This window comes from Strix aluco, chromosome 18 (genome assembly GCF_031877795.1).
Source record: "Strix aluco isolate bStrAlu1 chromosome 18, bStrAlu1.hap1, whole genome shotgun sequence".
Classification (NCBI taxonomy): domain Eukaryota; kingdom Metazoa; phylum Chordata; class Aves; order Strigiformes; family Strigidae; genus Strix; species Strix aluco.
In genome coordinates, this window is record NC_133948.1 from 13,486,281 (window position 1) to 13,501,561 (window position 15,281).

Consider the following 15,281-nt stretch of genomic DNA (forward strand, 5'->3'; position numbering starts at 1 on the left):
GAGTTTATACTCCATGACCCACAAACCTCACTCAGGTCAACAGCAACACATACTATATTGCACAAATCCTGCTTTGGGATTCTATAGATAAACCTGTAAAAAGAAAACCAAATAATCAAGCTGCAATTCAGCAGCTGGTGCACAGCTTCCTCTGGGGCATGCAAGCCCCACGGTGGAGATGTGAGCGCCTGCCCACAGCTGGGAAGTTAACAGAAGCCTGGGTATAGCTGATCAGTGGGCAAATCTGCTGGTATTTGCAGTTGGGTCTTACCAAGGAGGGAGGCTTTGGCAACAGCATTTTCACACTCTCCATCCATCCATTTCCCTCTCTTCCCAACTTCTAAAATGGCTTAATAATTTCTACTGTACTTAACGTGACCAAGACACCTCAAAGCTCTGAACTTTCACACATGCAGGAAGGTGGGGAGAGATCTGTTGGACCTCACACTGAAGTGGGGGGCTGCAGTGGGACTGGGCCCTTATTAGACATCAGCGAATACACGCAAGCGTGTGTATCTCTCATATCCATGGACTCACCAACTCCTTTCCTCGCTAAACCACTTGTCTTTTAGAGCAGCTTAATCCCCTACAGCACAGCTGACGCTGCACCCAGAAGGGGTAAACTACTCATCTCCCTTTGCATTAACATCCCCCGCAGTAATTCTTCTAGGCTTCTGTCTCTCATTTCACAGGAGGAGCACCTGCATTGGGCCAGGTTCTCCACCCCAAGAGCTGTCTTTCCCCACACAGCTCCACCTGGCTGCCCTCCCTGTCCCCAGCACCACGGAGTCCAAGCCTTTTTGGTCGGGTGGTCTGACCCTCCTCACTCCAGCCAGCAGGGTATTTGCCAACAAGGCACTGAAAAAACCCATCGCCTTTGAAGGAAGTTTTTTTGGGGAAAGAGGAGGGAAAAGATTCAGCGAGACAGGTGCAGGATGAAGAGATGCCTCCATCTGTGGATGGCAAACACAACACAGCCACATGTGCCTTTTGTGAGCGAGGCATTCACCAGGCATCCCCTCCCTTCCCTCTCCCAGATCCAGAGGCTGGCAGCAAGGACCATTATCAGCCCCTAGCAGCCTTCTAGGAGCTCCTGCACTTAAAGCACTTTATCTCCAGGTAAGGGTCTCAGTTACAGGGAGATAAAGTGGTCCCCCACCTCCCCCTGGCTCCAGCCTTCCCCTGTGACCCAGGCGCAGAATGGCAGCCCAGGAAGAGGCTTTCATCAGTTTTTCTTCCTCCTCCCAAAACCTGAGAGTCCTGAAATAGCTTCTAGCAAAACAAACCTACATAAAGCCATGCTCCTCCAGCCTCTTTTTCTTTTTTAAAAGGGTCTTGAGATGTTTTAAATATACAAGCAAGATTTTATTTTTATAGCCCCTGGGATGGGGAGAAAGAGGGTATACTCAGGGAAGGGAGATCACGTCCTTGCAGTGGGAAAATCACCCAAAGCATAAAGTGGGACTTGGCACAAGAGCAGAGAAATATGTACAGGGACACACAGCCTGTCAGTGGCAAGTCAGCCTCTCCAGCCACTGCTGCCCAGAGCTCCCGTTGTTGCAGCTTGCTTGGCTGCCCAGGGCCAGGGACTGTGTCCGTGCACAGACGCTGAAAGGATCAGGTCCAGCTGAAAGAGAACAGCTCCTGCTCTCCTGACAGCTGCTGCCAAAACCAGACTGGACCAAAAATCTCTTCCCAGAGCTCATGTTAGCCCAGTCCAAACTGGACCTGAGCACTACGAGCAGCACTTCTCGCCTCCTGGATGAGGTGTGGGCAGTGAAGGGCAGGGAGGAGCACAGCACTTGCGACATGATCAACTAAAACAGCACAGAGAGGGTGACACTAAGGGCCATGCAGACAACTTCATGAGGCTGGTTCCATTCCCAAAGGGTCAGAAATATCAGCACTGCTCCTTTACACAGAAAGGAGTGGCGAAACAACCAGAGATACCTCTATCCCAAAGTCAAAGTTCTTACCAGGTACAAGCCTTGCTTTGCCCTCCTTTTCTGGAGCCTCAGGGCTTTTTTTCTGAGGGGCTGGGCCGAAGAAGACACCCATTGGAGCCCATTCTAGATACAACGGCACAGAATGAAACTGTAAAGAGAACACAGGAGACAAACAAAGAGTGGAGGGCAAGGCCTGAAGAAAAAGTTCTGCTCTCAGATTTATTTTCCTCTCACTCTGTAATGGAAAACAGCAGTGGAAAAGCTGAGCAACTTTTTCAGCTGGCTAAACATTCTTTCACTAAAGGAGAGTCCAGCCTCACACAAGACCACAGTCTACCATGTGCCATTCTCCTGTATTGAAAAAGGTAAAAGAAACCCTCTCCAGGCCACCGAGGCTTTTCTAGATGTGTCACAGTCCCCTCCTCCAGTCTCATTCTGCAGGTTGAGAGCCCTACTCAGCCACTGCCACACAAGGATGCACCAGGCATCTCCCTAAATCCAAGGGACAGAGAGTAACAGCAGTGGCTCTGGGATAACTCACTTCCCTCAAGTCCTCCGCCCCTCATATTTGTAGCAAGTACTCCTTTCTGCAGCTTCACAACTAGCCAAGATCCACACTCTCCAGGCAGCTGCCTACCCCTCGCCACGCTCACCTTGGAGTAGGCCAGCTTGGTGAATGCTTGCTTGGCCTCAGTTGGCTCCAGGAACTCCACAATGGCCGTGATGCCTCCTTCTGGCAGCAGCACCCGGCCCAGGCTGCCGTGTTTGCCGAAGACATCCTCCAGCTCCGCTACACTCGTGCTGGCCGGGAGGTTCTTCACCAGTATCACTGTTTTACTCCGCTCACCAGCAGCCTGCCACATTCAGTGGGGGAAGAAAGGGGAGATGGGACTTAAAAAAAAAAAAAGCAAAACCCAGTATCTTACTAACTGAAGATGTCAGATCCAACACACTATGCTCTCACTCCACATCACCACTTTCCAGGATCCAAGAGGGCCAACAGTCCTTTAGAAAACATTTCCTGTAATATCCACACCCCAGTACAACCTCCCTCTTCCAAAAATGCTCACGTATGGAGGTTTCAGCTCCAGACCCACCCTGGTGGGGACACAGGACTCCTCCTCTGCCTCCACCAAGCTGACCGTCACACTATAAGCCATCATACTGTGATCAACCATCCCGAGAACAGCTGCATTTTCAAACAGAGAGAACATTTCCTAATCCATGTAAGGGTTCAATCCTGCAAGATGCTAAGGATTTAATTATTAATGTCAAAGAGATCTGAGGGCACTAGGACTAAGCCATCATATAGAAGAGGTAGGCCCACACTGCTGCCTCCAGCTGGGCATCTCACCTGACTGAAGGAATCCAGGCTGACTCCATTTTCGATGAGGAACCGGCGAATTTCCTGGACCAGCTCAGTTTCTCCCAGAGCGACCCTCACTGCCACGCTGTCTTTACTCTCCTGCAGGCAAGAGTGTCAGTCACTGGTTGTTCCTGCTGCTCTAAGAAGCAGATGCAAAGGGAATCTGGCAGAGCACTTGAAGGTAAAATGTTCCAGCTCCTGTGAAGCTGCTGGGAGCTTTGCTGTTGGGAGTCAGAATGCTGCCCAAGGCAAAATGAAGTTTCCAGGAAGGATCTGAGCTTTAGGGTGTAAATTCCCATCAACTTCTAGTTATGCAGAAATGCAAAATTCAGCCACAGAAAAGCAGAGTGAGAAGGAGGGCTGGAAGTTTCACTTTGTCGTCCAATGACAAAGGGATTGTTAGGCTCAGATCCCACAGATCTCTCAGCCTGCATGGTGCTTGTTGATGCACAGAGGCTTTTGCTGCACAAAAGGACCAGGAAGACCCTGGGCATGAGACAACAGATAGGAAAGTGATCTCCCACCTCAGCTGATCAATAACCTAACTCACATGATCCAGCACTCGGCTTTTGGAAGCGTTGTACTTCTGAGCAATGGCATCAGCCACAGCGTTTGTCCCCACAAACAACGTGTTCCAGTTGTGAGAGCTGGAAAGAGAAAGAAGAGCCAAGTTCAGAGGCATGCGGTCCCTTCACCCACTGGTGTCTCACTATTCAATGGTTCTGAAAAAAAACCAGCTTTGAATGCCATCATTAGCAGCCAGGGTGAAGAGTTAGAAGGAAAGAAGGGTGAAACATCCCTAGAGAAGGGACAGGATGAGGGAAACATGACTGGAGAGTGAACAGAAAGACAGCAGTGCAGGCAGCTTAGCTCTACTTCCCTAGAGGTCACTGGTCACAGTTCTGTGGTTACAGCTCAAAGTTCAGACGTTGGCTCAGAGGAACACATGTTTTTCAGTTGGTTTCCTAAAAGCACAAAGCCCATGCAAGCAAGGTTGCATTCCTTTCCCTTCAAGTTAGAAAGTATCAGCCACTTCTTGCAAATTAACTTGTCACATGGAAAGATAAAGTTCCTACAAGTTTTAGAAATACATGTGGACAAGTAGAGGAGAAAGACCCAACTCATCTGAAACTACTACCCTAAAGAATTACAGCATCAGACCAACTTTTGTTAGACACCAGCGAAATAAACTCATACACAAAGCCATTAAAAACCTTGTTTCTCTCAATTTCTGCTGCTCACTGAACTGCTAGAGCTACTTGGACAGAAAAATCAAGTAGGTAAGAGATAAAGGAAACGGAGCTGCACAGCAAATGCTTTATTGACTGTGGTAATCTATACAGTCCCTGCAAAGACCCCACATGCATTCCTGCCACTTGGGAATTTGGCAGGCTGTGGTGTCTTGCCCCACTACAAGACACCTCTGTACCTGGCACTGCTGGCTTTGTCCTTGGCCTCTTTCTGCTTTTTGTAGGAGGAAGATTCTTCTGCATCTACATCTTCAATTTTTTCCTTTTTGATTGTGGATGGTAAAAGATGCATCATTCTACCCTAGAAGAAAGGAAGAAGTGGTCCAGCAGCTCTGCAATAACCCAGAAAAGTTCATGAACTAAGCAGAGTGGAGAAAATTTTCTGGCACCTTTCCTAGTCAAGCAGCCTAGGAGACATTACTGCAAGTCAGTGTTGCCACACAATGTGAGAGACTGAGACTCAGATCTCCTTCTCCACCTCTAGCTCAGATTTTGGTACCTGCAAGGCTGTTCAAACCAGGCTACTCTACCAAAAGCAACTGTGTTGCCATGCAGGAAGGGTGGAGGGACTCAACCTTTTCAGCAAATCACAGAAGCAAACACTTGGCCATGTTACTAACAAACATTCCCACCAGCTGCAGTCCAACAGCACAAGAAAACCATCAGTCACTGTACCTGGAACACTTGCCCATCCATTTCTGCGTAGGCCTTCACCGCGTGCTCAGGAATCATATAGGTGACAAAAGCAAATCCTTTGGGTTTCTTGGTCAGTCTGTCTATAGGGAAATGGATGTCCGAGAGGGGTCCTGCAAAAGGCAAGGCTTGACCATGACAGATGTCCTTGCACAGCCATCACACACTCTGAACTGGCACCTCCTGGCCAAAGCCGGGAGGAGGGGAGCCAGGGAGGGCAGAGCAGCTCTGGGTATCGCAGAGGGTGTACAGCGAGCCACCAGCCTGGGTGAGGAGCTGCTGGCTGTGGACTGACAAGGCGGGCCCAGCAAAAGCACCCCAAGTCCAGTTGTGCACCGTGTGGCAGCTCACAGGGCTTTGACACGCGACACAAACCAGGCAAGCTCTGAGCAGCTGCATTTACCTTCAGTCAGGAACAAAGACTTCCACAGCCTAACCCTCTCTCCCCACTAAGGACACTCTAATGCCAAGAAAACGTTAAATTTGTTTAACTTTGAGCCAGAAAAGGAAAGCTTCAAGCTTCCAGCTGATATGCCAAACATGAATGTGAATTTGGGGCATATCTCAGAGATTCACCTTTTACCTAGAGTAAATAGAAATCTCCTGGGTGACCAGTATTTCATGCAGCAGGTTCTTTTGGTTATATTCTCCTCCTCCCCATCCCACTAGGACTCAGAGGCTAGACTGACTGGCAAGAGCTTTTACCGTTGCATCAGAGATGCGAGAGGGCTGAGGGCAGACGCACACAGCGGTACGTGCTGCGAGCAAAGCAGCACGGAGCCAGCACCAGTTCCAAAGCCCGGCAACCACACACTACCACACCAGGCAATAAAGATGACAGGAGTTGGTCCATATTCAAGAGGTATGGGACACAGAGCTTTGTCCATCCACACCCAGCAAGAAAACCTCTGTGTGCACAAAGGAAAGATGTAGCCCCGCAAGTCCCAGTCCAAGAGCAAATACTTACCATACTTGGAAAAGATCTTCTCCAAGTCCTCCTCAGTGCTAGTAAAAGGAAGATTCCTGACAAAGAGTCTCCCAGATTCAGACAAGTCCTCTTCTTCCTCATCGTCCCTCTTCCTTCTTTGCCATGTCTGGTTATCAGGTTTTGCTGTAACAGTTTCTTTGGGGGTATTCGTGCATCGGAATACCTCAATGCATCGTCCACCTAGTCCACAAACACACACAGAGACATATTAGGTGCTTCCCAAGGCCATGGGCAATCAATATCAATGTGCAAAGAGCCTGGGCTTACAGCAGAAACATAAGCAATTACAATTCCACAAGCTTTGAGCAGAATTCTGCCCAATTTATTAAAAAAACCAAAAAGGGTGATGGGGGCTGCAAAAGATCAGTCTTCATAGAAACCAGGATAACATTTGCTAGACACCTTCACAGTCTCTCTCCCTTTCAGTGAGCTCCAGCCTTTCTGCCTGTGCCAACCTAGTCCACAGGCTTCCAAGTAGGTAATTCCCATTCTGCATAGAAATTCTGCAGATATAGTTTTAGTAGTTCCACTAAGGGCCAGGCTGAGAACAGGTTTCAAACACAGGCTTACAGAATCATTTGTACACATCCCCTGCACTATCCCAATCAGATTTAAACAATATCAATTTTATACCAAAAGCACGACAAACAAAGATACACTTCAAGCACACGACAATAAACGAGGGCCAAAGAGCAACATGCACAGCTTCATCACTTGCCAATTCTATGCTGTTCCTGACACGGCACCTGGCTTATCCCGCGTCAGCTGAGCGGAGGAAACCACCCCCACCATCTGCCTGGGAAAAACTAAAACAACGGGAGATAGTTCCGCAGTGGACACTTCAGCAGCTGAGCACCCTGCCATCAACATCAGCCAGAACAAGAAGGAACAAACAGCCCTTACCTATGTATTCTTTTTTTCGCTTCAAGGCCCTTTGCACTTCTGCTTCGCTCTTCAAGTCAACAAAGATATAACCTTGGAGGAAGGAAAGGTTCAACTGAGCATCATGTGGGGAACACGCAACCACTAATTGGCTAATTAAGGGTGAATTGGGCTTTCTTTAATATAGATTCCTATAGATAAAGCATTCAGCTCCCATTAAAGTTTCAATCCAGCCTGAAAATGGCCATGTCACACTGGAAGGCTGCTTTTTAAAAGCTTATTCTCTACATACAAACCAAAGAAGCCCGACTTAACAGCTGAAGTAGGCTTTCACAGGTGTCTCCAAAAGCAAATAAAAGGTGCATCTGCTGTTAGGCTACGAAAGAAAACCAGCATATAGCAAAGTTCCCTGCCAGCTCTGAGGACCTGCTCCACACTCTTTGATGGGGACCTCCAGTAGCCACAGCCTGTCAGAAGACCCACCTTAGCTAACGACTGCTCTGCGACTGATACACACAGGTCAGCAAAGTCCCTGGGTGCCGCTGCAGCTATCCCAGAGGAAGAGGCCTTGCCTTGGCATGGTTTGGGATGTTTAGGAAAGTTCTGGAGGCAGATCAAAGAAAAAGCTCCTGCTGCTACTCCTAAAGGAGCCCAGCCAACATTACTCTGCCCACGGCATCCTATGGACAGCAACTAGGGCAGGTGAGCTGCAAAGTCATAGAAAGGTCTGTAAGAATCGGGACACAAGCCAGCAATTTGGGATTGCAGGTGAAAAGAGCAGAGGTGTGATTGAGAGCTCCTCTAACTCACAGATCCAACCCCCCCTTCCACATATAGACATTACCTGTACTTTTCCCCTGGGCATTTCTTCTTATCCGGATTGCCACTGGCTTCAGAGGCAAGAAGAATTCACGAATCTTTTGCTGCAGGAAGAATTATAATTTTTTTAATAAGTTCTCAGATACAGGAAGCAGCAGGTTTCAGACTTAGGTTTTTTATATACACTATAAAAAACACCACATGCAACATACAACATCTGTGCACAAAGCCAGTTCAAAAGTTTCCCTGACTGCCCATACAACCCTCAAAACATCTCTGTAAGTGAAGATAGAAGCCTCTGCAAAGATCACACCAAGTTTCACACTGAAAACACCCTTGAGTCTCCATTCCCAGGCTCCATAACAAAGCTTACCTCAGTGACATTCAAGGGGACACCACGAAGTTCCACTGTGTATGGTGTGCTGGCTTCTGCTGAGCTGCCTTGGTTCTGGACAGAAGGATGAGGGGAAAAAAAAAGAAAAGAAGCTGAGTGAAAAAGAGTGAAAGTCACAGCACAACAAGCAGGTCTTGTCCAACAAGCCAGGAGGCTGAAGAGTGGGAGAGAATATCAAGTGATTCTTGCAACTGCATCAGCCTGGGCAGGACGTGCCACATGAGGGTGAAAGGTTTGGCTGGGATACTCAAACCCAGTTGCTAAAAACTGAGTTCTGCAGAACAGTGTTTTCCTGCAGACAGAGACAGACACAGGAAAAACAGAAAAGCCTCTGAAAAGGGCACTAGCAGCACTTGTTTGGAAGCCCCATCTTCAGGAATTCAATCAGCACTGAGGAGATCCAGCAAACTTTTTTAATGGCTCCTGCCGAGTGAGCCAAGAAAGCTGGTACCCAGGGGGTCCTGCAGATATCAAGCTTTCAGCTCATCCCTGGAGTGACTGACAGACACATACTATCCCATGAAGCTCCTGCTTTAGGTAAGACAAAAGTCTAATGCAGCTATACCTCTAGCGTGGATCCTTTTTTCTTCTTCTCTGCTGGTGTTTCTTGCTGTGTTTGTTGGGCTTTTGGCTTCCCCCCTTTATCTGTGCGGGTGCTGATGGTTTCTGCAATGCCTGAATCTTCCTCATTCTCACTTTCCTCTTCCACCTCCTCACTATCTGTTTCCTCCTCTGAACTGGATGAGGAGGAAGAATCCTTCACCACTTTAGATTTCAGGTAATCCATATCTGAGAGGTCTTTGCTGGTAGCTGCCTTCTTCCCTCCTTTCTTTGCTGTCAGAGAGGAGAGATCAGAGAAGTTTTGCATACAGATGCTGCTGCTCTCTTCCCAGCCAGGTAAAAACTGACAACTGACACAATCATGAGAATCACCTTCCTCTCCTCTACCCCTTCCATGGGAAGGAAAGGCTTGAGAATACCAGAGCAATCTTATCTCAGCACTTCCAGACTGACAGTCTGGACCACTGTTCTTCAAAGCAACAGTTTACATATAAAACAAATAAGAAAGGAGCTTGAGGAACTCCATGGCAAAGTATTTTGTCACAATTTTAACTAAACAAGCAGACCCCAGGAAAGGTTTTCACAATCGTCCAGTTTAGTTTTGCAGGCTAAAGGACAGATGAAGCTGTTTCTCCAAAACACCCCTCCACACCTACATTTTAGTTACCCAAAGAGAGATGGGGGGCAGCAGGAAAAATGCCATTCACTCCAACAAAACAGTATAAGGAAACACCATGAAGGGAGGAGAAAGGCTCCAAAACCACATTAATCACTGGTGCAGGGACACTGGATTCTAAGAAGACGTACAGATTGAAGCCAGATTTCTCAGTCTAAGTTAACCCACTACTCCACTAGATACAGTTTTCCTTTCAGGAGCCAAGACACTGAACTCTGCCCCTTCCCATCAACTCTGACAGGGCCCAAGGACACACCAATGTTTCCACAAGTATGCATCAAAGGCAGACCAGACAAGTTCACAGACATCAGCTGAAACTAAACAGAAACTACATCCAGCTTGGAAATCCTGGAGACAAAAGCAGCTGCAGGCTAGGAGAGAGTTTAAGGGAAAGATGCAAATGTTTCCCCTGTTACTCTTCCCTAGACATTGACTTAAGGACCCAGGGGAAAGTACAAATGCCATCTCCTTCATGTCAGAAACTGCATTTCCCAGATTTCCCCAGCCCTGGGAAAACAACTATACACCCACAGCACACAGAATGAGCCTCATGCATGAGAAACCACCTTCCCAATCACACTGACTCTGTTTGGAGGCAGGAGTCCATCAGCAGAGCTGCTCTCACGTTCACTGAAACAAAGACAAGCAAAGGATAATGGTACCTTTAGTTTCCTCCTCATCTCCAGAGGGTTCATTTCTCTCCTCCTCCTCCTCACTCAGCTCCCCAGACTCGTCTGAATCAAAGTTGAGATAATCAGCCGCTGTCTTTGATTTTCCCTTCTTCTGCTCCTCTGCCAAAGTGTCATTAGCCCAGGTGGCCACCTGAGACCGCTTCTGGTGAACCATCAAGAACTCCTGGAATGTTTTATCTTCTTCCAGCTGTTGAAAAAGAAACCGAGCAGACAAGCTGTGAAGACAGACACAGGAGACCTAGTAGCAAGTTTGAATTCAAAGATATCATCTCACTTTCACCAATGTAAAAAAAAAAATCCATTAAAAGGGAGTCCACTTTGCACTCACAAGGTGAGCACTTAAATTGACTAAACTCTTTTCAAAACCTCTCAGTCCTACTCTTTCTTTTTTTGTATTTGATATTTAGAAAGCAATTTGCAGAAGAAAAAACATTTAAAAAAGGAAAAAACCAGAGAAGTTAAATGTGACAAAACTTGCATGTGGTTAAAAACAGAACTGTTGAAAGAGGATGCAGTGCGTGGTCACATAGGAATAGCTGACAAGTGTTAGGGTTGTTAAAACAATCACAGAATCATCAAATGGTTTGGGCTGGAAGAGACCTTGAAGATCATCTAGTTCCATTTAGTTCTAACCCTCCTGTCATGGCCAGGGGCACCTTCCACTAGCCCAGGTTGCTCAAAGCCCCGTGCAACCTGGCCTTGAACCCTTCCAGGGAGGGGGCAGTCACAGCTTCTCTGGGCAACCTGTGCCAGTGTCTCACCATCCTCACAGGAAAGAACTTCTTCCTTCTATCTAATCTAAATCTCCCCTCTTTCAGTTTAAAACCGTCACCCCTCATCCTATCCCTACACCCCCTGATAAAGAGTCCTTCCCCATCTTTCCTGTAGCCCCCTTTAAGCACTGGAAGGCTGCTATAAGGTCTCCCCAGAGCCTGCTCTTCTCCAGGCTGAACACCCCCAAATCTCTCAGCCTGTCCTCACAGGGGAGGTGCTCTAGCCCCCCGAGCATCTTTGTGGCCTCCTCTGGACCTGCTCAAGCAGGTCCATGTCCTCCTTACATTAGGAGCCCCAGAGCTGGACACGGCACTGCAGGGGGGGTCTCACGAGAGCGGAGTGGAGAAGGAGAATCCCCTCTCTCGATCTGCTGGTCACGCTTCTCTTAATGCAGCCCAGGACACGGTTGGCTTTCTGGGCTGCGAGCGCACATTGCTGGCTCATAGCCAGTTTTCCATCCACCAATACCCCAAAGTCCTTCTCCACAGGGCTACTCTCAACCCACTCATGTCCCAGCCTGTATTTGTGCTTGGGATTGCCCCAACCCATGGGCAGGACCTTGCACTTGGCCTTGCTGAACTTCATGAGGTTTGCATGGGCCCAATGGTTTGTTACAGTACAATCATACTTCCATGGAGTTGGTTAAATCATACACCTTGCCTGAATTAACAACATGGGAAGCAGTATAGAAAAGAGCTATTCAGCTCTTGCTCTTAATAGAAGCTAGCAAGAATGCAGGGATTGCAATTCAGCTTCAACTCACCTCCTTTAAGTTTTCTGTTGGATCTTTCTTCTTTTTACCCTACAGAAAAAAAAAAACGTTTTTAGAAAAGCTTATTAGAAGCACAGCCAAAATAATTTCTCAGGTAACCTAATGGTACAGGGAAGACAGATCCTAAGGCAGAAAATACCAGAACCAGGACTCCAACATCTGTTGTCACAGCTACTCTGTCCCCTTCTCCACACACCAGGCTACCCTTCTCTCTGCCAAGTCACTGACATACATGAGAGCCTCAAGGAAACAAGCAAGACTCACTTTCTTTGTGTCCATAGGAGCTGCACTTGCCACAGGTTTCTCAGTCTGTTTTTCTGAAGCAGGGGCCTTCTGGGAGTGTTTACTCCAAGCTTTGGGTTTTGAAGGGTCACCAAAAGACTTGCATAACTCAACCTGAAAAGAATCAATCAGATCTTTAATTAAACATACATTCAACAGTCTGGTTCTGTAACTGCTGGATAGACCACATTCAGAAATGTTTCTTATATCCCTGACAGGATGAAAGGTATGTGTGCAGAAGAACACACAACTCCACACAGATGTTCATTTTAGAAGCAGAGCTACTACATGTTCACTCAACATGGGGAACAGTTTGTTGTGCTTATTTAAGCACAGCCAAATAAGTTGTCCTGTTTATCATGAGTCATTCTTGTCTGGAACAGCAAGATGAATGACTTCAGATGAAACAGCTCAAAACCTGACACTGTTGTTCCAACCAGCACTGAAATCACTGCTAGTGCCTGGAGACAGCCCATCTATATCATCTTTGCTGTTTTGCTCCAGAAGAATTAATCTTTAGGCTTTCTTGGCCCCTGGCTGTTCACCCCTAAGACCACCAAAACCTCCAATGACAAACTTGCTTGAGACTCAGAAGAAGATATTTTTAAAGTTCAACTCACTGTGACTCTGGAAGTGTCTATGAAACTTCTGTTGAAATGGTTCAGTGCTGTTTGAGCTTCATCTTCAGACTTGTAGCCAATGAAGCCAAATTTCCGGAACTTGCCATCCTTGGTGAACTTCAAGCAACAGTCGGTCAGTGTGCCAAAGGCTGCAAACAGCTTCCGAAAGCGATCTTCCTTCATCTGGGAAACGAGGAAGGGTGACAGGAAGGTAAATCAGCAATGTAATACAATTAGAGAGACACTTCACAGGCAAGTCCAAACAGAACTTTTTCTATCAAAGGGTTTCCCAAGTGCCGTAGGAACCACACTGTATCTTGGCAACACTATAAAAACCCCACACATCAGCCACCAAACCCCTTAATCTCCCCCACAAATCCAGTACATGTACAGGTCTCTGTCTGCAAGACCCCTGCAGCTAAAGGGCGCACCCAGCTCTTGGGGAGCAGGGCCCCGCAGCGCTGACCTGACACAATCAAGCTCCCAGTTCAACCACAGGCACGGTGGGACCCCACAGGGGACCTGGATGGCAGCAGAGCAACACAGTGTGCACCTGCACCCAGCTCCCCGACAATGAGGGAAGGACAACGGCCACAAGCAGCTCTGCTCCCCCACCCTGAGGGGCTGCCAGCTCCCCTTCCCTGGGGGGCCGCCCCAGCCCATGCCCCACACTCTGCCTCCTCCCACCCAGGGCATCTCCCTGACCTCTCCTGCAGCACTCTCTGCCCAAGGCCCTCCACCATCATACCCCCAAAGGTGCCTTCCCGCTCACCCACAAGGACCCCTTCCCCCCTCGGAACGCCCGCTCTCCCACAAGACACCTTCCTCCCCCCACCCCGAACAGAGCACCCTCTCTCCCATGGAATCTCCCCGCTCACCCCCGTCCTCACCGCCCCGAGGGTCCTCACCGCCCCGAGGCCTCTCCCTGCCCAGGAGCCCGCGTCCCCCCGGGGTGTCCCCTCAGACCCATCCCTAGGCCCGGAAGGCCGCCTCCACCCCCCAGACACCGCAACCGCGCGGCGGGCTCACCCCATTGGGGAGGTTCTTCACGATAAGCCGCGACATGGCGGCGACAAAACCGGACAGCGACCGAAACCGGGAGCCACAGCACAAGACCCCGCCACGCTCAGCACCGTACACGCCGGCCCGAGGGCGCCGCCATCTTCCCGCCCAGTCACGTGGGCGAGGGGCTTGCAGCGCGCAGGCGCCAGAGGCGGGGCCCTAGCAACGGCCTTAGCAACGGGGCGGAGGACCGGGAGCATCAGTGTGAGCGGGGGGGACGCGGGACCCGGCCGCCTGCGGGGAGAGCCGGCAGCGCCTCCCCGGGGGGTCACCCCGTGGCCCCGCCAGCCCCTTACCGGCCGCTGTCAGAAGCCCCTCGGTGATGCTGTCCCCTCCCCGCGAGAGGGGTCCCCACTGCCCCCCCCCCACGGGTTTCTCCGCGGCGTGCGGCTGCAGCCCCCGGCCCGGCCGCGCTGCTCCGCGGGGCCGGAGGAGGGAGCTCCGCGCCCGCCGCTGCCCGCTCCCGGGCTGAGCAGCCCCGAGCCGGGCACGGCGGCGGCCACGGGAGCAGAAATCCCGCGGGGAGTGTCGAGGAGTTGGGTTTAACGCGGGGGGAGCCGCAGCGTGCCCCGCCGCCCTGCTCTCCCACCTAAAACCCGCGCAGCAGGAGCAAGGAGGGAAGGGTAACGGGACAGGGTAAAACTGGCTTCTCTCCGAGGTACAGCCAGGATGTTGTGTTACAGAAACTCCCACGGATAAGAGAGGCCAAAAATCATGGAAGAAAAACCCCTTGAGGGTCATTAAACACTGTGGGTCCTCTGCTACCTGAGCATCCATTGCTGGAGGGGTGAGCACATTTTGGGTAAGCAGGACTATTCTTCAAGCATCCCCTCTTGCTCACAGCCCTTCAGTCCAGCTGTGCCTGTCTTACACAAGGGACAGTGGTCTGGCCCTGAAATCTGGCTTTACATCTTTATTCCCAGAGGAAGATGCTCAGGACAGCTCTCAGCTTCCGCACAGTCCTCACTAGTTTTTCACCCCAGTTTGGCTCCACACCTGATTTACCCCAGTGGTGGAGGCTGCCTCTGCCCAGCCCAAGCCACCCTGGCACAGACATCTTCCACCCCACAAACAGCATGGGCAGGAGCACCATCTCCTGATGCCCCTCTGAAGTGGATCCAACTGGCCGTGCCCCTCCCAAAGGCTTAAAGCAGCAGGGAGCACATGGCAGCAGGCTATTTGGGGGAGTCAGTCCTCAATCCAACTGCACCGCTGCTACACCCCTGTGTCCCTGTGGCACTGGGATGCAGACTTATTAACGGAGAGCCCAGCCTGAGCCCACACTCTCCCCTCCAGGTAAGCAGCAAGGGAAACACTTGCATTTTCCAGGGAAAGAGAACTGAGGTGATGGCCAGACTCAGTGCACAGGAAACAGGAGAAGGGGGGATGCTGCTGGGATTGCCATCTGGTGCCCTGCTCAGAGGGAAAATGCACAGCACAAACCCATCTCACCCCACAGCCCTGACTGGGGGTACCCAGGAGGAGATGCTTCTGCTCCCATTCA

The 15,281-nt window shown here is 49.8% G+C and overlaps 1 protein-coding gene across 1 annotated transcript in view; it reads right to left on the bottom strand.

The window, feature by feature from the left end:
• Positions 1–13,879, bottom strand: part of RBM19 (RNA binding motif protein 19) — a 72,348-nt gene extending 58,469 nt beyond the window's left edge. The window contains exons 1-16 of the mRNA XM_074844397.1: positions 13,745–13,879; positions 12,716–12,898; positions 12,078–12,209; positions 11,805–11,843; positions 10,238–10,454; positions 8,904–9,172; positions 8,318–8,392; positions 7,970–8,048; positions 7,147–7,218; positions 6,223–6,423; positions 5,238–5,368; positions 4,742–4,863; positions 3,863–3,959; positions 3,301–3,411; positions 2,600–2,800; positions 1,977–2,094 (exon numbers count right to left, since the gene is read on the bottom strand). Of these exons, the coding sequence (XP_074700498.1) occupies positions 1,977–2,094; positions 2,600–2,800; positions 3,301–3,411; positions 3,863–3,959; positions 4,742–4,863; positions 5,238–5,368; positions 6,223–6,423; positions 7,147–7,218; positions 7,970–8,048; positions 8,318–8,392; positions 8,904–9,172; positions 10,238–10,454; positions 11,805–11,843; positions 12,078–12,209; positions 12,716–12,898; positions 13,745–13,780 (2,083 nt within the window). The 5' untranslated portion in view covers positions 13,781–13,879. The remainder of the gene's footprint in view (positions 1–1,976; positions 2,095–2,599; positions 2,801–3,300; positions 3,412–3,862; positions 3,960–4,741; positions 4,864–5,237; positions 5,369–6,222; positions 6,424–7,146; positions 7,219–7,969; positions 8,049–8,317; positions 8,393–8,903; positions 9,173–10,237; positions 10,455–11,804; positions 11,844–12,077; positions 12,210–12,715; positions 12,899–13,744) is intronic.
• Between the last annotated feature and the right edge of the window lie 1,402 nt (positions 13,880–15,281).